The 27659-nt window shown below is 44.0% G+C and overlaps 3 protein-coding genes across 3 annotated transcripts; 1 reads left to right on the plus strand and 2 right to left on the minus strand.

Annotated features, from left to right (window-relative positions):
- Window positions 1-1573: 1573 nt before the first annotated feature.
- On the minus strand, window positions 1574-21418 carry LOC308288867 (endoplasmic reticulum aminopeptidase 1-like; the record flags this gene model as incomplete). The annotated part of the gene is made up of 19 exons (XM_080730342.1): window positions 1574-1776; window positions 2626-2714; window positions 3547-3687; window positions 4428-4595; window positions 6311-6507; window positions 7098-7254; window positions 7863-8046; window positions 9163-9239; window positions 10304-10488; window positions 11289-11420; window positions 11952-12086; window positions 13404-13517; window positions 14196-14350; window positions 15248-15368; window positions 15547-15681; window positions 16398-16578; window positions 18070-18272; window positions 18970-19234; window positions 21141-21418. The coding sequence occupies 19 exons, from the start codon at window positions 21416-21418 to the stop codon at window positions 1574-1576; spliced, it is 3120 nt and encodes a 1039-aa protein (XP_080586468.1).
- A 1986-nt stretch (window positions 21419-23404) lies between these two features.
- On the plus strand, window positions 23405-23740 carry LOC308288868 (transcription initiation factor IIA subunit 2-like; the record flags this gene model as incomplete). Its single annotated transcript, XM_080730343.1, has 1 exon — window positions 23405-23740. The coding sequence occupies one exon, from the start codon at window positions 23405-23407 to the stop codon at window positions 23738-23740; it is 336 nt and encodes a 111-aa protein (XP_080586469.1).
- Window positions 23741-26049: 2309 nt separating this feature from the next.
- LOC308289073 (NADH dehydrogenase [ubiquinone] 1 subunit C2-like) lies at window positions 26050-26382 on the minus strand (the record flags this gene model as incomplete). Its single annotated transcript, XM_080730624.1, has 1 exon — window positions 26050-26382. One exon carries the CDS (start codon window positions 26380-26382, stop codon window positions 26050-26052), a length of 333 nt encoding a protein of 110 aa, XP_080586750.1.
- Window positions 26383-27659: the final 1277 nt, after the last annotated feature.

Here is a 27659-nt window from a genome sequence, read left to right on the forward strand (position 1 = left end):
TATATATGGAGTTATATGTTGTTCGTGTCCAAATATGGGGCTTGTGAGGTCAGACTTAGTGAGATTTGTCGGTTATCTCCATATATGGAGGGAGAACCAGCTTATGAGCCGATGAGTTGTGTCAGAGTCGAGATCCTGCTTGCATCTAATCTGTCGGTAGATAATGCCGGTCTTATATAAGGGTCATTTGTGTACGGTGTGATGTCATACTGATGTCAGCAGTGTGATGTCATACTGATGTCAGCAGCTATGTCTCTATATATGGAGTTGTATGTTGTTCGTGTCCAAATATGGGGCTTGTGAGGTCAGACTTAGTGAGATTTGTCGGTTATCTCCATATATGGAGGGATGTGTTGGTTATCTCCATATCTGGAGATTCAACCTTCAACGATTTTCACATCTTGTTACTAATCTGTCGGTAGATAATGCCGGTCTTATATAAGGGTAATTTGTGTACGGTGTGATGTCATACTGATGTCAGCAGTGTGACAGGAGATAAGCGATCCCGATTAGGGAGTCTTACTGGTATGTTATTGTCTGCCATTAAATGTTTAGATGAAACAAGCCATAGTCTAGAGCTTTCTTGGGTTTAATCTTTTAGCATCCTTTAGTATAGAACTGAACTTTCTGTGCATTTGTTTTGCACACTGTTAATAAAGTATTCATTCAATCAATCAATCAATCAATCAATCAATCAATCTCCACTGACTTCCACCCTCTAGTGTTAACCGGTGACTTTAATATTCATATTAATTCCAATGACAATCATCAAGAAGTAGACAAATGAGAACTATGGGATGTACCTGCAGGCCCTGATTCAAAACCTCAGACAATAAAGTTGTACAACTGCAGTTCCCTGGCGTCTAGGTGTTACTTTCTCCTGAACATTGTGATCTATATCAGTGGTTCTCAAACGTTTTCATTTCTAGGAGCCCCAAGTTGACAATTACTGGCTCGTGGAACCCCATTTGAAAAGATATGCCAGGGACCCCCATAAGGGACAATTTTTATGGCTTTAGCAGGGATTCTCAACCATTTAAAATTCCAGGGCTCCCGGTGCCCAGTTTGACATGCATTAGGCTACGGACCCCCATTTAATGGCATTTCTATCTCTGGAACCCCAATTTAGATTGTAAAATCTATGTTAATTTAACTCAGTTACATACCCATAAAGGTACGGTCCACTTTGGTCATTTAGCTGGGGACCCCACTTTTGAGTCCCCCAATTATCATCTGGGGGGTCCACAGATGATTAACTTAATGTGCAACATTGTTTTCTCACAGTAAACAAACCAACATAACGTTGGTTGCACATTTCTAAAGTGACAATTTAAGGACTTTTTAATACCTCTAAAATGACAAATTGTCAAATTGTGAAAATAGCCAATCTACATGCTCACAACGTTGTCGTTCTCACAATAGAACCGTGTTATACAAAATGTAATTCCTCAACTCTAAGTGCTCGTCAGGGTGGGGGAGGGGGGGGTCCCCAGTTAAAATATGATTATTTTGGGGGTCGCTGCCTGAAAAGGTTGAGAACCAGTGATCTATATCACGCCACAGCCACGGAATCCTAGACATTGATGTGGAAGGTTGTTCCCCACTTGAAGTGGTAGGTGTATTCCTTCTTGCACAGCGGACACGCTTTGAACGTGTGTATGTAGGTCTTCTGCAGCCAGGAGCGGATGGCTGCCGTGCTGCTTTTCAGCCAATGGATGTTGGCCTGGATGGTCTCCAGGGTCCTCCTGACGAAGTGGAGGTGGCCCAACCTCTTCTCTGTCACAAAGAATGTATGAACCTAATGTACGAAATAGAAGACGTACGCACGCACATGCACGCACACACACACACGCGCACGCACGCACGCACAGGTATGCATGCACGAGCGCGCACACACGCACAGGCACATACACGCGCGTGCGCACGCACACACACACACACACACACACACACACACACACACACACACACACACACACACACACACACACACACACACACACACACACACACACACACACACACAGACACACACACACACACACACACACACACACACACACACACACACACACACATGAACACCTGCAGTCCAATTCTCTAAACCTTTAAATGAAGCAGTGGTGTAAAGTAACTAAGTATATTTACTTAAGTACTGTACATAAGTACTGTACTTAAGTACGATTTTGAGGTATTTGTACTTTACTTGAGTATTTCCAATTTCCAATAACTCTACTCCTACTCCACAACATCTTGGATCCAAATATTGTACTTTTACTCCACTAAATTTAGTTACTACCGGTAGTTACTTTGTGGATTTTGATTATTTTTTCAAAACATACACTAACCGCTTCAGCCCGTTATACATTTCGGCCATTAGAAAATAGACGATCTACAAGCTCACAATGCGTCGCGACATATTTGATGCCAATACTTTTGTACTTTTACTCAAGTACATTTTGAATTCCGGACTTCTACTTGTAATAGAGCATTGCAGTATTGATACTTTTACTTAAATAAAACATTTGAGTATGTTTTCCACCACTGAAATGAAGTGACTGTGAGTGGTTTTAGTGGTGTTATTAAAGTGATCAGTGTGCTGGTGTTGTTAAAGTGTCTGTCCACCAATCACCTCGTCATATTTCTCAGTACAAATGAAATGGGACGTGGTAGCGGTCACAATGCCAGACAGATAGGTTGAACCCAAGGGGAACCTAGAAACAAAAACAACACAAAGAGTCATGTCAGTGTTAACTTAAGTAAAAAGAAAAAGAGAAGAAAAAAAAACTTATGTCACAGAAAGATTAAGTTATGACCTGTTACTCATGGACATTTATGCATGCCAGGACAGCTAAAATAAAGCAATAGGCCACTAGGTTGCAGTTTACCCAGTATTTCATAATGGCCCAATTTTAAAACAGTTCTTAAAGGAGTAGTTCACCCCCAAAATGACCTTTTTTCCCTATTGATTACTCACTCCATGGAGACTTGAGTTCAATCATAATTTTTTGTACTTGTCGCATTCCTATGACAAAAATTTGATTATGATAAATGTACTCCCATTGTCAAGTCTCCATGGCGTGAGTAATCAATTGGGGTGAGCGCCGGTGCAAACACGACACACGTGCATATCTCCTTATATGGGCTGTTCTGTCCGTGAGTCAGTTACTTTATATGTATGAGCACAGATCTCCATACACAGAGACATTTCTTTTGGCTGATACACACAAAGTGAAACGCAGGGCGGTGCTATTTATACGTTCATTTCATCAAGCGTCCCGCTGGCCAATGAATCCCAGCGCGTCCTGCGAAACTTGGCCAATGGGACCCTGGGCGTACAACAAACTTTGAGCCTGGTTTGTGCCGGGATGTATAGTAGGCCATAGGCCAGATGTAGCTCACGCTTCAGAGCCAGGAATTATGTTTGGGACCGGACATTTTTTGGGAACTGAACATAGCCAGATCTTGGAGCTTAGCTCCTTCCAGGAGCACCGCTCAAAAATTAAAAAAAAAAATTAAGAAGAAAAAGAATGAGACGACGCCTACTTTGCTAGCAGCTGGTCCCAGTGTCTCTGCAGGAAGGTCCAGGCGACCTCGTTGGTCTTGGGTCGACGAGAGACAACGTCCACAATGATGGACAAGTCCTGTGTCTTGATCACATGGTCCTGGAGAGAGTTACTCAATAACCTGGAGGGAAAATAATGACGTCAAATATCAGCTGTTAGATCTGACCATGGATGGCCAGGAAAACACACAAATCTCCAGCTAAAAGAAAAAACAAAAAAACAATATGTTTATTGTTTTGTTTGTTTCAGTAACAAACTTATAAGACGTGGCAAAAAAAAACGCTCTCTTTCATAGCTGTCGAGCTGTAAGCATCCAGATCAGTGTCAAATGCTCAAACACAGAGCACGCAGATAACGTCACAGCATTGATTTTGTCGACTAAAAACTAAGATGAAAATGTTTCAGCGACTACCTTAACCTTTTTTCACTGACGAAAACTCAATAAAAACTGAGCTATGAAGCTATGATAAAAACTAGACTAAAATGTTAGGTGAGGGACTAGTGGAGAAGAGATCCAAAAGAACTAGGACGAGTATGTTTATGCTTGGTGTTGTACATGATATTTGATATTTGAAAACTGATATTTAGTCAACCAACTATTCTAGATCACCCCACACACACACACACACACACACACACACACACACACACACACACACACACACACACACACACACACACACACACACACACACACACACACACACTCTCTCTCTCTGTGCATTGTGCCAATCAATCAATCAATCAATCAATCAAAATATATGACTAAAACGAAATGCAATTTTATTCAAAAGACAAATGGCTGAAGCTAAATAAAACTGTGCTGGCGTCCACAGGTAATAATGTAAAAGCTATACGTGCCACAGTATCTTCTCCTGGTCAGGGCTACGGGCCAGGGCCGCCAGCATCAGGGTCCTGTCCTTACTGGATGGACAGCTCTGGTATCGGTCCAGCAGGAAGGTCCACTCCATGTCGTCCCCTCTCATCACCCCCACCTGGTAGACCAGCCCCCGCAGGCTGGAAGGTAGACTGTGGCACAACCAACAAGAAATGACAAAAAGTCATTATATATCAGGTCGCACTTGTCGTTTTCTTCGGAAAGTGACGCGAATGACCAAATATTACCACAGGAGAAAGTGACGTGGATGAACATATATGGCTATGGGGCCAGCCCATAGGGCCAGCCAATAAGGAGAAAGTAACGCAAAATGACTAGGCGATGACTAGATGACTATAGTCACTAGTCACCCCATATATGGGGCCATGGCACCAATGGCACATGCCACTGAAATGACAAAATGATGACTAGGTGACTAGGTGCCGGATGATTAATAGATCAGGTCTGGCAACCTGAAAGCAATGTTGATGGTTAAAACAGTCTGCATTCGGTCGCTCGAGTGGCGCAGTGGTAAAAGTTCCTGCCCAGTGGTTGTGAGTTCAAATCGATCCTGGTGCATCTGGGTTTGTGGAGTGTCTACACCAGGGGTCTTCAGCGTTTTCAGGCCAAGGACCCCGTAGTCGAGAGAGAGATGAAGCAGGGACCCCCCACAACCCATAGATACCATATAGTTTCATCGTTTGACAGGACAATCATCAGTGTATTTTGGATTCATGTCAATGTTTTTTTCCAGATATTTAACCACTTGAACCGTCAATACTTAATAAACTTGACCTTTCACTCTGTAGTTAGTCTGCTCTTTTTCCCCTTTACGCCAAACGTCTTTGCCGAAAATAGCCGATCTACAAGCTCACAACGCCTCGCAGCGAGCTTGTAGATCTGCTATTTTTGGCTAAAGTTCTCATAGAATTTGGACGCTGGATACAAGTGGTTAGTATAAAAAAGGAGAAAAAAGTTTCTATCACACAAAGATTTGGAGAACCTCCTGTAGTAGCTCTGAGGACCCCCTAGGGGTCCCAGACCCCCTGTTGAAGACCCTTGGTCTACACCAACACAGTTGGTGTGTGTTCGGGGGAGGGAAGCCAGGAAGGGAGGGTACGTATTGATTGAATGCTTTTCTAGTCAGAAATGTAAAACAGCACGAGTTACAGTCAGACATTAAGGCTAAAAGGATGACACAAAAAAGTCCTGGAGACCCTTTTCCATTGCGGTCCTGAATGTGTCTGAATCTAATTTTCGGTAACAGTTGCCTGAGGCTGATATTTAATTACATGAACTTTTAATTTAATTACTAATGCTTGTGGTTTGCTTCCAACCAACATTCAAAAAAGCAAGAAGTACCAACATACAGTACCAACATAAGTGCAGTTCTTAGTGTGAGCCAAGCTGTACTACTTACGGACAGGGGTCATCGTCATGCTGGCTTGTGGTGGTGGACATACAGTATATTGTCAAAGTTACATTTTTGCCACAGAAATACAAAATGAGTGGACAATATTATATTACCAGAAACACATAAAGAGCTAGCCTCAAATTACCATAACAGGTCTGTATAAATGGAACCAAATGGACCCGTCAGAGTTATGGTGATCCTTGAAAATGAAACGTCCAAGAACCGCTGTCCTGGTGGACTCCTAATGTGCCAAATATATTGTCGTAGTACATCAACGTCATACATATTCTGTAATTCTGACGAAAACCTCGAGACTTGACATTCAGTAATTGGGTCTTATGATCAAAATAAGAACATTACAGTGTTATTTAAAAAATAAATCCAAAAATTGCCACGAACAAGGTCAAGTCTTGCTACGGACAGTCGGACACATATTGATGAACCCTAGCTTACGGATAGTGTCCATCTCTGGCCATCCAGAAGTGGAAGAGTCGCAGGGCCTCCTGTTCGGAGGCCGGGGAGCGTCCCGCCATCACGGCCACCTCCAGCAGGGCCTTCCTCTTGTTCTGCTCAGCCAGAGACCCCAGCTGGTCCTCGTCCTCCCAGCGCTGGGTCAACGCCTGCCTCGCCAACATGGACCACAGGTGTTGCTGCAGAACACAGAATACTATGTCTCCATAAAGGGAATCCAATTCAAGGTCAATAAGGCCAAAGTAAATGTCATTGTCCACAAGGGAAATTTGTCTTGGGCTTTCACCCCTGCTATTGTCACTTTGATTAAGTCCTGAAAGCTTTGATTTGGAGTCCTGAAAGCTTTTGATTTTTATAACCCATTTCTTTTTTTTCACCCAATGTCAATTGTCGAATGTAATCCTGGGCACTACACTCCCTCTGCCAACCTGGGAACCTGACAACCGACTGAACTCATGCTTCTTTCTACTGTATGCATGAGGAGTCCAAGCCGCTTCTTTTCACCTGACAGGTAGGAGTTTCCCCAGCTGGACGTAACGCGTGGAAGGAACACGTTATTCCAACCAGTTCCTTTCCCCTCCATCAGGCTGGTCAGGGGGATGCAGTATATTAAGAGACCAGGATTACTGCATGTTTTTTTGAGAGGGTACCTACCTAATACCTATACACTCCTTGCATGAGCTTTTGCGGTAAAGAACATTTCATGTATGTTCACCATTGCTTTACCTTCAGAAGATGAGTGAAGCAAGGTTGTGTGTTCATACTTTACCTTCAGAAGGTGAGAGATGCAGGATTCCCTGGCGAAGGCCATCTTGGCGATGATGTTTCTCATGTTATTGATGAAGACAGCGATGGGCAGGTACTCCTCCTCCACTATGAGGAACATGCTGAGGGTGAAAGCATCAGCGTAGCGCAACGACCCTCGTCTGTGGATGAAACAAACAACACGCTCAAAGTTTTAGTCCCCGAGTGAACGGAAGCTCTGAAGAGTAAAACAAACAAATAAACAGAGGATTTTGTGGTTCACGGATTTTTTTGACCGTGCACCACCTGTTACCTCCCGACCTAGATGAAGGGAAAGGACATTTAAACACACACACACACACACACACACACACACACACACACACACACACACACACACACACACACACACACACACACACACACACACACACACACACACACACACACACACACACACACACACATACAGTCATTTTGGATTGTTGCTAACAAAATGATCAGATAGTGTACTCCATGATCAGTTTTGCTTGTGGTCAGTCTCAAGAAGGTAACAATATATGTTTGATACAATATTGATAGATTGTAATCTAATTCTTTGACCCATTCATAATGCTAGGTCTGTGTGACTTGACATCAATACCGTTATAAAACTTGAAATGAAATGAAATAACGGGTCTGGATTAGAAAGTGTAAAGTGTAAAGTTCGCCCAAAACCTCATTGAGATACTGTATACAGGTATTGAGACTATTAATTTCCAGCGAACAAGGCTAGCCCCTTGGTGTGTACCTGGCCAGATGAAAGGTGTCGTCCAGCAGTCCGGTGCGGTCAGCGGGGCTGAGGGCAGACTGACCCCCCTGCAGGAGGGTGACCAGGGCCCGCAGCGTTGCGTTGTCGTAGGACACTCTGTAGAAGCCTGACGAGTTCACGTTGGCCTTGATCCACGACACCTCTGACGGGAGCTGGATCACCTCTGAGACAGACAGACAGACAGACAGACAGACAGACAGACAGACAGACAGACAGACAGGCAGGCAGACAGACAGACAGACAGATAGACAGACAGATACAGACAGAGTGAGAGAGAACAATATCAGGTTAGAGTGTCTCTTACTGATTATTATGACAAAAAAAATCGTCGACTACCTTTTTTCAATGACCAAAATTAAATAAAAACTAAGCTATGATGACTACAATTAAGATGAAATATATTGACAATCTGTTCATATGTTCGTCAACAAATAAAAAGTAGACTAAAATGTTAGAAATATAATTGAGTACCTGAGACGAATAACAGTCTAAGTCATTTGATTTTTTTTGGAATATAGATATTTTTTGATTTACCAGACTGTAAACCACAAACTAGTAATTTTTAATCTGTTAAAGTGTTAATGCACTCTTTGCACTTTTTGTTCAATTGTCTGTTTTATTGTTATCTGCTTCCTTTGTCTGCTGAGTATTGCTTGTACGGACTGTTTTTTCCACAAACTGTTGGAGATATACAGTTTTTCCACTTTCCATAAGTATTATGTGATGTCTTATAATTCCTAATAGTATATGAGTTAAGTGAAAGATTCTAATTCAACAAAATGAGGGGGGAGTGCATTAAGAATTTAACTGATTAAAGACTTCTAGTTTGTGGTTTACAGTCTGGTAAATCCAAAAAATATTTATATCCAAAACGTTAAAATATGGACTGTTTTTTGTCTCAGGTACTCAATTGTTATGTTTGTTTGCTCTTGGGTGCTGTGCTCTGAATGTGTCACAGCGCTTATTGAAAACTGTAGTGAAAACACAGCTATGCATTTCCTCGATACGGTGGTGAGGTTTGGTGAGGTTTGGAGAGATTGCTAAATAGACTGCTATCATCATAAATTAACAAGTATTAGAATTATATATATTATATATATTTTACAACTAATTTTGAAGGGAGATTAAATGAGTTTTAGTGCAGTCCATGAGACTATCATATATCACCACCGTGACAATTTGTAACCATCACAGGAATGATATACAGAGTCAACTGTCTTTAATTTCAGTTCTGGAGAAGGACACTTCACAACAAGCACAGTGTTTTGTTTAAAAGTACCTTCTTTGCTCTTCATCAGATGGTCAAAGACAGCTGAGCTGCTGGTGTAGAAGGTCAACGGGATCTGCCACACAGTGCTACAGCAGCACAGAGACAATACTGTTATTCTCCATGTCAGAAAGACAGACAGACAGTTACTTTGTAGATTTTGATTATTATTACAAAAAGTGTCAGTAACCACTTCAGCCCTATATACAATGCGTTGCGATGCATTGTGAGCTTGTAGATCATCTATTTTCAAACCGATATGCGTAGATTATGAACTTAAATGTGACAAATTGGTTAAATGGGATAGAGAGAGACAGACAGACAGACAGACAGACAGACAGACAGACAGACAGACAGACAGACAGACAGACAGAGACACACTAAACTCGTTTCTATTCCGAATTTTAAACAGTGTCATCATGGTCATGGGCTATTTTGGACTTTTTTGAGAAAAAAATAAAACATTCCATATGGCCAAACCTTATTAAACAAAAAGATGAAATGATGAAACTACAAAATGAGGCTTTATTCCGAAAGTCTGAAGAGAACATAATGAACAGATTACTGTTCCAAAAAAATCAACGGCCAAATATTATAATGATATAATACTCAGCTGAAATTAGGCCATATCGCACTCTTGGAACAAACAATCTGTCTCAAAACAATTAATATAATATTTTGAAAACAAACATTCCTATCCTTTTTTTTAAAGCTCCCTGAGTGACACACAGGGCGAAGTGACCCAAACAGTGTGAAACAGATCGGCAAAAACATGACGATAGGAGTCTGGGAGAAGAAGAGAGAACGAGACAACCAGAGCGAGTGAGACATTTAGGCGCCGTCCAAACATTTACGACAGCTATCGTGTCCGTGTCGTTTGAGAATGAGGGGAGGAGGGTGGGTCAAATTCATTCTCAATGAAGGTCACGTGGTTTTTTGTCTCTTGCAAATCTCTTGGCCAAAAGACAGCCTTCGGTTGAGCAAGAGACACGGCAACGACATGAAGCCACGTGACTTACATAGAAAATGAATTGGACCCTCCCCTCCTGGCCTCCTCCCCTCATTCTCAAACGAAACGATGTCTCACACATATGTGTGATTGCGGCCTCAGACCACAAGAGAAGGAAGGTATTTTGTTGTGTTTTAGCCTTACTCTGTGTCGTTGTGTGGTAAGATGGTGAATGGAGTTTGTCGCAGGTAGACCCGAGCACCCCGGACAGACACTGTCACCAGTGGATAGCCTCTCTGGGTGATCCACGTGTCCATCAGCGCTTTCACATCCACCGCCATGTCTTTCCTCTGGGCGGCCTGCGATGGGAGGAGAGGGGTCAGCGTTGCCTGATTTTGTGAGAGAGAAACAAGGTGTACGAAAACAATCCCAACAGAAGCAATCAGTTATCCCACTAAATGAACCCCATATAGCACTGGTTCCCAAGCACTGGGACATTTGTGGGTCGCAGACACATTTCAATGGGTCCCTTAATTTTTTTGTTTCCTACATTTAGTTTTTCATTATTATTTCAAAAAACAAATGTAAATGATTTGTCTAAGTTATTTCATTAATTAAATGAAGCATCTAAGAAATTCCATAAATTAGACAACACATGTTTAAGAAGTAGTGAAAATAGTCGATCTGCAAGTTCTCAACGCAGTGCAAAGTGAGGCGTTGTGAGCTTGTAGATCTGCTGTATCACTAGTTTGGGTCCCGGGCTAATTTCTCTTTTGGGTCACGAGCTAAAAGGTTTGGGAACCACTGCTATATAGTATACTGTACAAAGACTAATTGAAAACAATCTACAAGCTCACGTGACCTTGTAGAATGTGGATTTTCGGCTGAAATGGCTACTGGATCTCTTCTTTATAGTCCCTCCCTAACATTTCAGTATAGTTTTTATTTGATGACGAAATTGTAAAAAAATCATTGTTATAGTTTTAGTCATCATAGCCTATTTTTTATTTCGTTTTTATGTGAGTTTTCTTCAATGAAAAAAGGTTGTCAAAAAAGAAAGAAAAATAAATGTATACCTGGCAGCACTAGGATTGCATTCAGGCACAGAAGTCCAGAAGTTAGCATCTACAACCTAGCACCACAACCACAACAATCTGACACAGGACTGAAGAACAGTACAGTGTCATACCTCTGTCATTGCTCTCCACAGATGGTCTGGCGTGGCGGTGCTGTAGCAGTGTTCTCTCAGGTAGTGGCGGATTCCACAGATGAACACAGGCTCTGAAAGGTAGGCGTTGAGCATGGTGATGATGCCAGCTCCCTGGAAACAAAGACATAGGACGGAACATGATGTGTGTTAGAGCAAGGCCTAGTTTTACTAACTTATCATTTTTGTTTACCTGGTATATAGTTTCAATGTAGAGATTGAAAGAAGAAAGTGAAAAAACTGCTGAGCTACGTCTGAACAGGTCTGCCCAAAAGGAGCGAATAATGAAAAAAACATTGACAGACTTTTTGTGAACCTGCTAATCTGTAAATTGTAAAAACAAATCATATCAATAACTTGACTGGTACAACTGTTATTGCAAGCAACGTTTATTTTTTACATATTGGCATTGGAACTGGATTTTTGATGAGCTTTTGAGAAGCAAAATGTTGTAGTCAGGGGAAGTGGGTACTCGGCTTCAGAAATCAGTATAAGGGGGTACTGCAGCCAAAAATGTTTGAGAAGCACTGCTGTAGTGTGATCAAGTAGGGCGTTAATTTAGGAAAAAACACACAAAAAGATAGAATATGGAGGTTTCTGCTTGACAGTAAGGATATATAGGACTAGTCAGAGAGAGAGAGAAACCTTGTAGTAGGAGATCAGGTCAAACATCTCTCTGATCTGGGTGGAGCTGCTTACAGAGAGGGATAAGGGGTGAGACGTCATCATGGAGTCTCTGTCCAGGGCCGTGAAGGTGTTCATCAGCAGATGCAGGTCGTCCTGCAGAAGAACATACATAACAGACAGACAAATAGATAGATATAGACCACAGAGTTACAGATAAGAGGGTGGACTGCCCCCCCCATTTCAATGTCGAAGCACCCGGAAGCACCATCTTTGTGTGTGTGTGTGTGTGTGTGTGTGTGTGTGTGTGTGTGTGTGTGTGTGTGTGTGCGTGCGTGCGTGCATCCGCGTGCGTGTGTGTGTTTTTTTTGTAGACCTGTCTGCTTGTTTCTCTAGCCAGAGTTCAGCACCATGGCCAGCGCAGTGCCCGATTGGAGCCACTAGAGGCGACATGGTTTCACAAATCCTACAAATGGTCTCCTAAGTGGGCGCCGCCATCAGACATCAAATCTCGCAAACGTCCGATGTTTGCTGCTAGATCCCGCAAGAGTGTGTTTCTGGGACAGAGAAAGGTCGATAATAACGTTCATTTTCACCTGATTTGTCTGTCTGAAAAAATCCATTTTAGTATGAAATCTTGGGAAGATTGTGTTGCTTGTGACGACCGGGTCCAATATTATTTAGTTCAGTAACCATGGGGCTAAAGAATGGTTCAGAAGCTGATGTGTTCACGTTCACTCTCCCATTGGAATTAATAGACTCCAAACTGCTTCCTGTCTGCTAATAAGGAATACCACTATCATTCCAGATACGGGAAGTAAACCGGAGATGGTGAGACTTGTTATTGTGGTTGCCCCGCAGGGCAACCAGACTATTGTTCTTGGGGTTTTTGAAGCGGTGAAAGCCGCTTCCAAGGAGTGGCTTTGTCTGTCCCGTACAGTCTGTCCCATAGACTTCCAAGGAGTCCCGTGTCCGTGTCATGTCCCGTGCATGCAGTATTGAGGATTGGCCAAGCTTCACATGACGATTTGGCCCTCCAGACAAAATCATTCATTCATTAAGAATTCATAAAAATATAGAACTAAAACACATGGAAAATATAGATCTAGAACACAAAATGTATAGATCTAGAACACAGATTTCATAGCTCTAGAACACATAGAATAAAAATTCACCGCTTCACTTCGAACCGAGGTTTGATTATTACTCATCATCTGATGTAACCCTTCAGCCAATCAGACATCACGATTTCCCCATATATATACCTTGATATTGTGATGTCACCCTTTTGGCCTTTTCACCCTCTTTGATTGGCTCCCCATTAGAGTCGACGGCAACCACATTTGTAATTTCCAATTGCATCTTTCTAGCTGTTTTTGGTCTTGGGTATGTGTGCCACTTTCTATAGCCTGATTGCGATGACAGCTGTGCTCTCCAGTAAAAGTAAAAGGTGGTTACAAAAGGTCAACTCACCACACACCAGTCCGGTTTGATGTGTCTTAGGGCCACGTGCTCCAGGTAGCTGGCCAAACCCTCGTTGAGCCACAGGTCCTTCCACCAGTGCATGGTCACCAGGTTGCCGAACCACTGGCAAAAGAACCAAGCGCAGGAATCAATGTGATTGATCACGGACCACTTTTATGGGTCAACTATATATATATATATATATATATATATATTGTTTAAACAAACAAACAAACAAACACATCTAAGAAAGTAGAACTGCATACATTAAAAATAAAAATAATAAATAATGAAGAAGTAGTGAAAATAGCCAATCTAGAACTTGAGGAGACTCTTTGTAGGCCCATTGATTCCCGGATGGAGACACAAATCCGGTATCAATGGGGGTACATTTATTATAAACAAATTATTGTCTCAGGAATGCAACAAAAACAACATTGTAGCGGCCCCTTTAACTGCGGCCGGGATGGCAGTGAAGCGTGAAGCGCGGGGGCGCACTTCTGTGTGGAGGGGGTAGTGTAACGACCCTGCAAGAGACGGGGCAGTAACTCACTATGCCAAGCGAGCTAGCTCTCTTGGCGTTGCGGGTTGCTTGCCTTGTCTGCTGAGTGGGGAGCTGGGGTTCGCCTCTCGGTTGGAGGCGAACTGTCTCACTCAGTCTGCTAAACGTTACAATATTATTGAACTCAAGTCTCCATTGGGGTGAGTAATCGATAGAAAAAAAGTAATTTTGGGGGTGAACTAAAAAAAATAACTCCTTTAACTCCATCAGAATGTGCTTGTCTAAAGTGACACTGGTACCTGGTGAGCCAGTTCATGAGCGGTGATCAGGCTGACCCAGAACTGTCCCCTCACGCCGTCCCCCTGGTCCTCATGGAACAGAGACCAGTCCCTGAACATCACCACACCCCAGTTCTCCATGGCCAGCGCCTCAAAGTCTGGGACGGCCACCAAGTCTACAATTCACAACAAAGTACACTGCAAAAACTGATTTTCAAGAAAGTAAAGAAATCCATGTTTGTAGCATATTAGTCTTATTACTTTGGTCTTCTCAGTTCTCATTTGTAGGAATCGGTTGCTAGTTTTAAGCAAGAAAAAAATGCTTACCCCATTGGCAGATTTATTTGCTTGATATGAGACAATTTAGGATAGATTTTTGAGCGGTGGTAAACCGCTCCTATAAGTGGCTGTGCGTATGTCTGTAGCCACTTTTCCTCAGCGTTTTGCCATAGCAAAGTGTTTTCCTCAGCATTTTGCCATAGCAATATGTGTGTGTGCGTAGCCATATTACATCATATTACATCACCAATTATCTGTAGCCACTATCTGTAGCCACTTTTCCTCTGCGTTTTGCCATAGCAATGTGTTTTCCTCAGCGTTTTGCCATAGCAATGTGCGTGTGTGTGTAGCCTGTATTACATCACCGTCGTCGTTGTCGGGTGAAAACCTTGTATGTCCAAAACCATTCGTTTGTATTTGTCATTTTAAAAATGATTTAAACTAGTGAAAATATCCGATCTACAAGCACACAACGCCTGGCATCGCGAGGCATTGTGTGCAAGAATCTGTACATCAAAGCTATACACACATAGCTTCGATGTACGATAGGATGCCAAGTCGAAAATGGCATGACATCAGTCTATACTCTGTGAAAATGCTATCTAAATTAGCCTACATGTATGGTAGTCGAGGGTGGGGGCAAGTGCTACGGTAAGTGCTATGGGCTATAATTAATCTGCAAATGGCAGCAAACCGCTCCCATTGAAAAACATTGGCAGAATCCGCTCTCAAAGATAGGCCATTTGGAAGAGGTACCTAGTTTGGGTACGGGGTAGGCCATGTGGAAGAGGTACCTAGTTTGGGTAGGGGGTAGGGCATCTGGAAGAGGTCCTCGTAGAAGTCCAGTAGTTCCACGGCAGTGTGGAGGGCATGTAGGGTGTGGTTCACTTGGTGGCTCGCTGTGAACACAGACACCTGCGAAAACCCAAAAGAAGGTGACATGATCCAAGGCGCTTTATTTGGATCTTTCATTCACCCATACATTCATACACCGATGGCAGAGGAGGTCTCCAGCCAATAGTGATATAATATAAATATTCATAATATATACAGGAGTAGTAGTATCACATTCTGGCACCAATGTTAGCCTCACCTTGACTCCTCTCTTGGTCTGTGCTGAGGTGACAGAGAGGTCTCCCACCACGAAGGCCAGCAGGTAGGTGCTCATCCTCACACTGGTCTGGTAGAAGTCCTCCTCCAGGCCGTCCTCGCTCACCTTGGTGTAGAGCTGAACAGGGACGTGCAGAGAATGTTAGAGAGGCAGGGGTTGAAACTTCTAAAAGGGCCTTTTGGTGAAAAGGGTTAGGTCGGCTATTTTCAATAATTCTTTCAACATGAGAAGCTGCTTTCCAGTTCAGGAGAGTTTGGACACGGTCATTTTCTTGAACGCTGCCTTCAGTTAAGGCATGGAAAGAGGGCATTTGCATTTCTTTCACCATAGTAAAAACTGCATTCATGGTCTGGAGAGGGCACTTTTTACAGACAGATAAAAGAGCAGGGGCTCAAGCCCCCTTTGATGTCTATGTGTGCATGTGCCTGGAGCTGAACAACCAGAGAAAGAGAACGTCATGATGTGTGTGAGAGGTGTGGGCCAGTGGTTCTCATGCAGAGTGGGGTCAGCCAAATGATTGATAGTTAGGAAATGGACCGTTGTGAGTCTCTGAGAGTGTATAAGTGGATCCAAATGTACCCTTACGTGTATGTTACTCTGAGAGTGTACAAAAGGAGCCAAATGGACCCTACTGTATATGTGACATGCTGTAAGCTTGTATCTGCTATTTTTGAATATTCAGCGTGGAGTTTTTTCTTATTCAGTTTACCTGAGACCACCTGTCGCTTTTGTAGGTGCGCAAGAGTCTTTTGTTTCACGAATATATAAAAAAAAGATTTCTGGGGACCCCCTGGAAGCCTGGAACCCCCTCAAGGACGCCCAGCAGACCTCACTTTGAGAACCACATATCTAGTCAAACAGTCTCTAGTTGACACCTGTGGCATGTTGGAGAGGGTTATGTGCTCTCTCTGTCGAACCACCGCCAGGGAAAACAGAGCCTTCATGCTGGGCTCATCGAAACAGGGGAAGGCCTTCCTGGCAGAGCTGGGCTGGAATTGGGTGGCTACGATGGATCTAGAGATTCAACCACAACAACAACAACAAAATGGTGGAAGAAAAACGGGTTAAAACATTAGAAACCTAGAAGCAGTGCTCTTCCGAGCACAGGTCTCCACCAGGCCACACAAATCGGCCTGTTATAGCGCCACCATGAGGCTGATTTAAAAAATGTGGGGCAGAGGTTCTGAATTAGCATCCAGGGAGTGTGTGTGCTCAGTTTGGCAGCGATCGGGCCAACGGCGCCGGAGATTAGCTGGTAACAACCAGGCCACACAAATCGGCCTGTTATAGCGCCACCATGAGGCTGATTTAAAAAATGTGGGGCAGAGGTTCTAGATTGGCATCCAGGGAGTGTGTGTGCTCAGTTTGGCAGCGATCGGGCCAACGGTGACTGAGATTAGCTGCTCACAAACTGCGAGGACGCACGCACGCACGGACGGACGGACGCACGGACGGACGCACGGACGGACGGACGGACGGACGGACGGAGGGGAAAACATACTCTCCCTCAGCCTTCGGCTGGTGGAGACAATAATTGAATTTTCAATTGCAGAGTTTCCAACTACAGCTTTATATTTTAATGAAATATGTTGTCACATACTAGGCTACCCCTACATCCAAATTTAGAACGCTCAAGGCGGGCAAGGCGAGGTCTTTATCACACAGACCTCAGGCCTTGTGGGAATGTGTGTGTAATGTTTCACTGCAAATGGCACGCTGCATTCATGATTTGAGGCATTCTGTTCAAAACTGAGCCTTCCTGCTAACTTTGGAAGTCAATAGCCAATCAGGATTAGAATATGAAAAATCAAACCTTGGTTCGAAGTGAAGCGGTGAACTTTTATTCTATGTGTTCTAGAGTTATGAACTCTGTGATCTATACATTCTCTATATATTCTGAATTCTACATTCTTTATATCTGAATGAATTAATGATTTTATCTGGAGGGCCGAATTGTCATGTGAAGCTTGACCAATCCTTACGGGACAGATAAAACCTGTTCATTCTGGACTGATATGACCATATATGGACATGGGACACACATTTTGTTTTTGAAAAACCCTATTCATTCTGGACTGATATTCTGGACGTACGGGACAGATAAAACCTGTTCATTCTGGACTGGAATGACCATATATGGACATGAGGTGACAGACATTTTGTTTTTGATAAAACCTGTTCATTCTGGACTGGGATGACCATATATGGACATGAAACACACATTTTGTTTTTGAAAAAACCTGTTCATTCTGGACTGAAATGACCATATATGGGCGTGGGACACACAAAGCCACTCATTGGAAGCGGCTTTCACCGCTTCAAAAACTGTATAGATCCGTCTTGATCACATGGATATAGATACTACCGGGATGTTTGGACAAAATATTTAATATATTTTATACTTTTTTATTTTAGAGGTTTAAAAGTGTCTTATTGAAAGTCCATAAATTGTCACTTTAGACATGTGCAGATACCCACTGGTCTATGTTATGGCATCTTCCTCACCTGGGCGTGGCGTCTGCAGGCGACCGGTAGGAGGCTTTGTAGATGCCAGAGTAATCTCCGGAGAATCTTCCAGAGTAGGAGAGGTACAGCTTGTATTTGCACCCGGGGACGAGGAGCACGTCTGACAGCAGAGCCAGCTGCTCGCTGTCCGGAGACTCCAACACGCGCAGAGCCCTCACAGGATGTCTCACCGGCTGCCTCTCCTGTTGGTGTACGCAGAGGTGTAAAGTAAGTACATTTACTGCATCACTAGCACAGCTGAAATACTAAAATATCTCAAAACACAGATTGAACACAACAAATAACTCAGTATTGTGTTGATTGTGTCCCAAACAACAATAAAATAAGATCTGGTTGTACCAGAGGTGAAGTGGCCCTTTAAAGTAGTTCACCCCCAAAATTACTTTTTTTCTATTGATTAGTCACACCTTGGAGATCAATAATATTTTCCAATTTTCAGTATTTCTTTTCCCCACTAAATCGCAGAGGAAAATATTGTACTTTTACGATTGCACGATTATTTGAAAACTTTAGTTAGGCCTACTAGTTACATTGTAGATTTAGATTATTATATTACAAAACATACATTCATCACTTTAGATCAATACATTCATCACTTTAGATCTCTAAACTTTTTGGCCATTTGAAAATAGCCGATGTGATTACAAGATCACAATGTGTCGCGAACTCGCGATGCGACACATTGTGAGCTTGTAGATCTGCTATTTTCAAAGAGTGTGTATACCTTTTATATGTTTGAAAACATTCTGCATAATGTACACTTTCTACTTTGACGCCAATACTTTTGTACTTTTACACAAATCCCAGACTTACTTGTAACAGAGAGTTTCTACATTGCAGTATTGATACTTAAGTGGTACTTTGTTCCCCCACCACTACCTGTTGTACGCCGAGGTCTCTCTGGAGCAGCGTCCCCCACACGGTGATGTCTTGCAGGCTGGCCTCCTCTATGGACAGGCCTACGCTGTAGGGCCAGGGGAGTACAGAGAACATTAGAGGGGCCTCCTCTATGGACAGGCCTACGCTGTAGGGCCAGGGGAGTACAGAGAACATTAGAGGGGCCTCCTCTATGGACAGGCCTACGCTGTAGGGCCAGGAGAGTACAGAGAACATTAGAGGGGCCTCCTCTATGGACAGCCCTACGCTGTAGGGCCAGGGGAGTACAGAGAACATTAGAGGGGCCTCCTATATGGACAGCCCTACGCTGTAGGGCCAGGGGAGTACAGAGAACATTAGAGGGGCCTCCTCTATGGACAGCCCTACGCTGTAGGACCAGGGGAGTACAGAGAACATTAGAGGGGCCTCCTCTATGGACAGGCCTACACTGTTAAGGACCAGGGGAGTACAGAGAACATTAGAGGCCACTGTTCAGGACCAGGGGAGTACAGAGAAGATTAGAGGCCACTGTTCAGGACCAGGGGAGTACAGAGAACATTATAGGGTCCTCCTCTATGGACAGACCTACACTGTTCAGGACCAGGGGAGTACAGAGAACATTATAGAGGCACCTCCTCTATGGACAGACATACACTGTAGGACCAGGGGCGCACAGAGGATGTTAGACTAAGGTTTTCAGGAAAAATTAAAAACTGATATGTTAAACATGCGGACATGTAATAGAACGTAATTTATGTTGAACAACTCATTTAAAATTATACCATCACTTGGGTGGCCAAAAAAGGGAATATTGACGGGTTTAAATGACAGCTGAGTCATTATGACCACTAGGTGAACTCAGATTAAGCAACAGGTAGCTACCGGCAGGGGCCTCTTTGTCCTAATATGGGCTTCCCAATTTCCACTTCCTCTTCATCCTGCATGTGACGTACAACCTACAGTATGTATTTCTGTTCTAGTCATGCTGACGATGTCTGAAAAGTTGAAAAGAGGAACTTCTTTGAGATCGGACCACCGTATATAAGGGCTCACACACGAGCATCTTTTAGACTTTTTGGGAGGATCTTTCGGGAGGTTTTTCCATTTGGGGTTTTTGGACACGGAGGGCTTCGGCCCTCCGTGGCCTCCGCGGGCTCCGTGGTCCTTGGGCCCTATGGTCTCTTTTTGGGGATTCTCTTGCACCTTGCTCAGATGTCGGGCAGTAATTGGTTCCACATGGAGGAAGGTAAAACTTACTTAAATCAAAAATGTTACATTTCTCCATTTTGAGATTAAGCCTATTTGGTGTTAAATAGATTTAGACTGGTCTGCAACGTAACCTCCTCCTTTTACATCTAAATTGGGAATTATTTTAGAACAAGCCTAAATTAAGGCATTGGTAAATCTTAATAGATTTCATTTTCATTCTTCTTGTATTTTAAGAAAAGGCTGATGCACACCTCAAAGGTTAGTTACCAGGTGCGTAGGACAAAGATACATAAATCAAGGAGGTTTCTCTGATGGTGAAATCAAAGTGGACCCGGCGACCCGCACACTGTTGAACTTTTGAAAAATATAGAAAAGTAGCTTTATTTTGACGTTTCGGTCATTTCGACCTTCATCAGAACAGACAATCGTGTCATTGTCTGTTCCAAATGACTTTAATAAAGTCAGTGAAAATATAATACATTATACACAAAAATATAAATTTCCTCAAAGAATTGCCCCTGTGCCCACTTCGCGTAGTACCAAACAGTAACACGAAACACGTGCATATCTCCTTGTATGGGCCGTTCTGTCCGTGACGCAACCGCAGTTTTCCCGGTGAACCTGAGCGCAACGGTGGTGGCTGACTATTGCCGATGATGGAGAGGGTACCGTATACAACTTAAGGCCTATGTATTGAGAGGCACTCTTGCCGATTTCGGAAGAGACTCGTCGACCAATTGCAAGATATGTAAAAGTTATTTGGGCCTTTGGGGCCATGATGATAACCTCTTCTTCCCACTACTAGAAATGTATATTGTCTGTGTTATTGTTTACAACCACAATTATTCACGTGTGGCAAGATCGCGGTTCCACTAGTTTTACTTGTAGGCTAGTGTAGTCTTAGAAGCCTACACGTTTGTAATGGCGGCGGTGGCATAGGCCTACTTTTTACCCGACTGATGTACCTGTTCAAGACGATGGTCCTGGTGTGGTTCAGCACCGTGAGGAGGATGTGGACGCGGCCGGTGAAGGAGTCCGTGGCAAGGTCGGGGTGGACGGACAGGAAGTAGTGGTCGGGTTGGACCACGGTGGGCAGCTGGGCTCCGCTCCACGGAAAGTTTGTCTCCTCTGGACGCTCCGCGGTCACTCCGCTGACCGCGTCCGCTTGTGCGTTTAAATCATCGGCCTGGGCTGATGTCGCTATGACACACATCAGCTGCAGGCACATCACTGCACGCAACATGGCTACAGCTGGATCTATAGGGTAAGGAAGACGGGAAAGTGAAAAGTGAATTATTCAGTGGTTCTCAACCTGTGGGTTGGGACGGGACCCCAGGGAGGTCATCCACATGATTTCGGGGGGTCCCTAGATGACAGTAAAGTGACAGGCATAGACAGCCCATTACTCTAACAATGGGCCCCCACTTCCTGGCGCTACGATTCACTATTATGCAGGGGGACACACATGCGTAAGTCCGAGTTGTTAGGCAACGGTTTATGTTGTCTGATATCAGTGCATGTTACATCTGTAATGGACATAAAAGGGACAAGGACAGATACAGAGATTTCCATATAAGGAGTGCGGTGCCCTTCATCAAGTAGTAGGTAGGATAGGCAACTTTATAGATCTGTCCAGAACCGTGACATGCCCATATATGGGCATATCAGCCATGCCCATATATGGGCATATCAGCCATGCCCATACTGATGACATTGGGGATCTCTGTACAGTAGGGGCATACAACGCACAAACAGACAGATACAGAGATTTCCATATACAGTCTGGGCATGAAAGGGACACAGACAGACAGACAGACAGACAGACAGACAGACAGACAGACAGACAGACAGACAGACAGACAGTAAGACAGAGAGACAGACAGACAGACAGGTAGGCAGGCAGACATTATCATACGGGCATAAAAGGGACAGACAGACAGACAGACAGACAGACAGACAGACAGACAGACAGACAGACAGACAGACAGACAGACAGACAGACAGGTATAACAGGTACAATGGGTACAGTTACACTCAACTTGTATCTTTCCTGACTTGCAACGGGCACCATGCAGTCAAGTTCTATAAATTATGCAAATCTCTGTGTGCGTGCCATGTCAATCTCTACTTGGCATATCTCTAGAACCGTCCAAAGGATGGACTTCAAAGTAAGCGTGCGTCTGGCCAAGGACCTGAGGGAATGATGTGCTGCATTATACACAGAGATCCCTGAAAATACACGGAATCTCTGTGTGAACTGACTGATGATGTCAGTACTATGAGGTCATATTGATGACATCAGGGATCTCCATTTGTGGGCATAAAGGGACACAGGCACACAGACAAATCATAGACCGTAGACAGACAGACAGATACAGAGATCTCCATATATGGGGCTATGTTGTGTTTGACATCACTGCATGTCACTTTAGACATGCCACCCTTTCCTATACAATCCCACTTTAACTTCACACTCCATTTTAACCATGTTCAATTGAATGAAAACACTCTTCTTCTGGTGAATGTTCTCCTTATAATGTTTGTGAATATTAGGGCCGGGGCCCCATGGGTCTACATGCACAAATCTGTTTCGTTAGGCAACAGTTACTATACTTGCGCTGTACTACTTTCGTTGCCATCTCTATCACTGTATCTGGTCGACAGTACAAAGGCAGGGCCATTAGCCAATGAGGGAGAACCTTAATTGGTAACATCATAAAAAACAATGCAACCTGATATAAATAACAAGGCACATAATAACAAGTTTGAACTCAACTGTATTTGGCAACAATCACCCTTGTCGATGTACTTTTAAATGTTACGTTTGTAATGGCGGCGGTTCGCCGAGTGGCCGGCGCAACCGCTCTTGGCATATGACGGGGCCCGATTATCAGGCGCCCATATATGCAGTACTGATTTGCTGATGTCATCAAATATGGAGTCGTCTGGCCTCGACTCCATATTTGGGCAGGGCTGACAAAGAAGAGGGATCGCCTATGGAAACAAGTAACTCCATATACGGGCACGGCTGGTGACATCACGCCACGTCACAGCTTATTGTCTTTATAAAGCGCTTCCAGACCTCACAGCTGGCAGAAGAGTTGTGCAGACCAGATATATAAAGGATACCTTAAGTGAAGTAAGGCTTGAGAAGGCACAGATAAGAAACAGTGCTTTTCTATTTTAAATATATACACGTGTTTACCAACCAGTCAGTTCTTCCATCACAATGGCGTATCAGTCGTACAGATATACGACACTGGGGATCACTCTTCAAGAGAGCTTGGACGAGCTCATTCAGACCCAGAAGATAACAAGGGATTTGGCCAAACAGGTTCAGCTTCAGTTTGACAAGGCCATCAACACGGCACTGGCCAATCGAGTCCTCAACAGGGTCAACTTCAAGGGGTCGCTGAACACCTACAGATTTGTTGAAAACGTGTGGACGTTTATCCTCAACGATGTGGAGTTCAAAGAGGTCACTGGCCACGTCAAGGTGGACAAAGTCAAAATCGTGGCATGCGACGGTGTGAACCAAAAGCAACTAAACCCAAGTTCAGTGTGATGATCGTTAAATGTCTGATGGTAATGAATTTAAATGCAGATGTCTTTTACATTGCTATTTGAGTATAAAAGTCATAACCTTCCTTCACTAAACTAAACTGATGCGCACGGAGCATATAGAGGGTATAATATAAACTAAAGGGCCGACTTACCCGCCCGCAGTTATTGAAGCACCTGCGTTTGAAGCACCTGCAGAAGTACCTCGGTCTCCCGGATGTACCTCACTGTGCAACCCAGTGTTGGCTTGGCACGGAGGCTGAGAATGCCATTGATCCACTTCATGAGACTAAATCCATTTCCCAGGTGGTTGGCCACAGACAGCCCACCATTATCTTCTTAACTCTGTCAACTCTGCAGCTTATTGGATGGAAACATCAGTCACAGACATGACAAGCACCGGAGATGCATCCCTGGCACGCAATCTATGAAGTATAGCCGGTGTTGCTACGCCCTTCAAGGGTAGCACAGGTTCTAAACGTGGCCTTGGTCCCGAGACCTGTTTGGAGGACTTGTTCTGGGTCATCTGCTACAAGAGGGCGTTGGTCGTGACCAAAGGTTACCGATGAGCATGATGTACTGCGGTGGTGACACGACCCAGCAACAGCTCATCAACTGGAACGTCGGAATAGCTTTGATCTCCAGATGTCAGCGCCTGAGATGATCACCAACTACCACCACCATCAGGAACGTGAAGAACGGGCTGATTCCATCCGGTGGGGAAGCTATCTTCCTGCCCAGCACCTGGAACAGGGTGCTGGTCAGGAGGTCCTTTGGTCAGCACATACCAGGTTGTCTCCTGTGTACTCCCAAGATATTCTTCATAGCAGGTTGTCTCCTGTGTACTCCCAAGGTATTCTTCATAGCAGGTTGTCTCCTGTGTACTCCCAAGATATTCTTCATAGCAGGTTGTCTCCTGTGTACTTCCAAGGTATTCGTCATGCCTTGGCCTGCTTGGAAGGTGTTGCCACAGTTGGGAGACCATTGTGTGGTCCAATGATATGCGAGACACATTCCATATAGTGTTCTCATCAACCAATCATCAAGGACGATGATACATGAAAGAAGATTGCATACATTATGAACAGCGTTAAGATGTGAGTTTGCATTAATATGAAGGAAAACATGCATGGTTTGCTCGTTGTCTTTTCTTTCTTTCTTTTTTTTTGTGGCCTACGTTTGTGTGGGATATGAAACCAACTGAATTAACTGCTTCTGCGACTTCTAATAAAAACAAATGAAACAAATGCAACCTTTTTTCTCTTTCCCTATTGTATCAGACCAACTTGCAAGCTCGTCAGAGAGGTGATTCCTCTCAATACACTATATTGTCATTTCCCTGTGCATGAATGTGCCTGCCATGAGTTTTGGATCCCATCCTCTCATGGAGAACATAATGTTTTGATCCCATAGCCCGAGGAGATGGTCATTTGAACATGTTATGCTGACTGAGTCAGTGGGTGGTATATGTCTTGGTTTTATCGGTTGTTGTTGGTTCGCTGTCGGGACGTCATCGTAACTGAATCAGAGATTTTGTTGCTAGGCGACACCAAGGGAACCACTGCTGGTCATTAAGTTAATGTGACAAAAGAATATCCATGAAATCAAGTCTCCAGTAATCAATGGAATAAAAGTTTCTTTGAGTGAACCCCTCCCTTCCTGGGAGTGTATCATTGTCCCACGTCAGGGTTTTTGGATAGGCCGTCCAAAATATGTTGGCTGCAGCCTATATCCAGCTCGTCCCACCCCACTTTCCACTAGCGCAATATATGCACACGGCTCAGCTTTAGAATGGATACCAGGCTTTCCCCGTGATGGTGGAAGGCCTGGTGACGCCAGGTTTAGTTCCTGACAGACCTTATTTGTCCCCAAGATAGACGGTGATGTCTTCCACTTCTCATTCGCTGGTGACGATTGTCATTGGTGGGCACTACCTGTTTACCAGAGTTCTATGAGGCCATCCTATGACATTTATGACATTTATCATCTGTGATGTCCGACCAACTATGGACACATATGTAATGCGGTAACAGTCATCAGAGCACTTGGCCAGTCTGGAGCTGTATTTGGGACACCCTTTGGTGATGTCAGGCATCTCCTTATTTGGGCATGGACAGATGGCCAACCTCTGATCCGACCAACTTCACCCTGGCATTGTGCTCCCTTTGGTCCTCAAAGATTCTTTTACTTATTTTTTTTTGTGTGTGTGTTTTTTTTTTTTGTGTAAAAGTATATATTATATACATGACAAAGCCTTCACAAAAGGGACACAGCAGCCAGATGGTCCTCTATTATACCACCCATCAATGCTTCTTAGCGTATGGGATCGAACGGCTCCACAATCTCCGCAAAAGTCTTCTTGTCCTTCACCCGAAACTCCTCCTGGTGGAGTCTCATATATTCATTCATGTCTCGGTCAAGTCTGGCGTAGGCGTAATTTTCATATTTCGTAATATGGTAGCCGACGAACCAACCGACGGTCGCCATCAGGACCTGGCGATGCGCCCCCGACTTGAGTGGCGGTCTGAGGTTGACGGCATTCTGGAACATGGCGGTGGCCCAGCCGGTCAGACCCAGCCACAAGGAGGTCCTGTTCACCAGGCCCGGCGGAGGCAGAGCCTTCCCCTCGTCTGGGATCAGCCCCATGATGACTGTCGCTTTGATTGATTCACTCGTTGACTGTCTTCTGGTGTCATCTCGCCTCATCTATTTACAAAGGACGTCCCTGTGATGTCGGTACTATGATGTCAGAACAGCACCTGGATGCCAACCTCTGACATCATGTCATCGATGACATCACTACAAGTAATACTTGGTTGGCCAGAGTTGCTTGGGTTATCAAATAGGGCATAGTAGTGGTGGTTATTTTGTGGTTCCACTGACGTCCTCAAGTCCATTCTTTTTTTTCCCCATAGAGATTTTCAAAAATATTTATATAAATGTTAAGCCTGGAATCAAGCCATACTGGATCCTGGTGAATCATATGACCATAAAACAATTTGATGCTTTTCACAGAATCAAATGTTATTCTATCGCAAAGGTGAAATAGGCACGGAGTAATTGAAGAGGTCACTTTTGATGTCAGGGTACCCTACCCGTTGTCAGGGTACTTGAACAGTAGTCTCCCCTACATTAGCCCTGTTGTCAGGGTATAGTTGGAGGCAAGTCTATGACATCAGTACAGCACCCAGCTGTACAGCAGTCATGCATCAACGTATGGGGAGAGTTCAGGGATCACATCGTAACTTCACCTTCATAGAATAGATTGACTGATTCAATGTGTAGAACCTTGACCCTCAGTACTGGACGTGCTGCCTTTTTCGTTCCATTCGGGCTTACCGCGGGCCTGTGGCTGCACCAGATAGGCCCATCACTGGTTGGTGAACCAACCAATGACTGTCATCATTAACCAAGGTCAAAGATGCCTGTCTGTCAAGCTCACGTGCCCTATAAAATCGGACAAAGACAGATTGAGGGCCTGTCTGAGGGAGACGTGATAATTACCTCCCCCTTTGGCCTCCTGATAGGTGAACTTTCAGGGCTGTTGTAAAGGATGCCAATGAACTACATACATGATGGTCATAATAAGTTCTAAAGGGTGAAATTTTGGGAAATTGCAAGTGTGGTTGCACTGACGCGAGTCACGAGGACAGTCGGTCCTTGTCCGGGGGGTGTGCAGTCTGTGCACAGTATGAGGAATTGAATGTAGGAGTCTCATATAATAATATTATAGAACCCAGACCTATCACTATCAGTGATGTCAGTAATCTCCAAATTTGGGCATTGTTTCAGCATACGGCTGTTACCATGGCAGCGGTATCGGTCAATATGTCCATATATGGGCATTCTCCATATATACCACACGAGACTGACATATTATGTCCATACTGTATATGGGCTTTCCTAGATGATGCCCTGTTACG

Source organism: Nannobrachium achirus (genome assembly GCF_963921795.1).
Source record: "Nannobrachium achirus genome assembly, chromosome: 7".
Classification (NCBI taxonomy): domain Eukaryota; kingdom Metazoa; phylum Chordata; class Actinopteri; order Myctophiformes; family Myctophidae; genus Nannobrachium; species Nannobrachium achirus.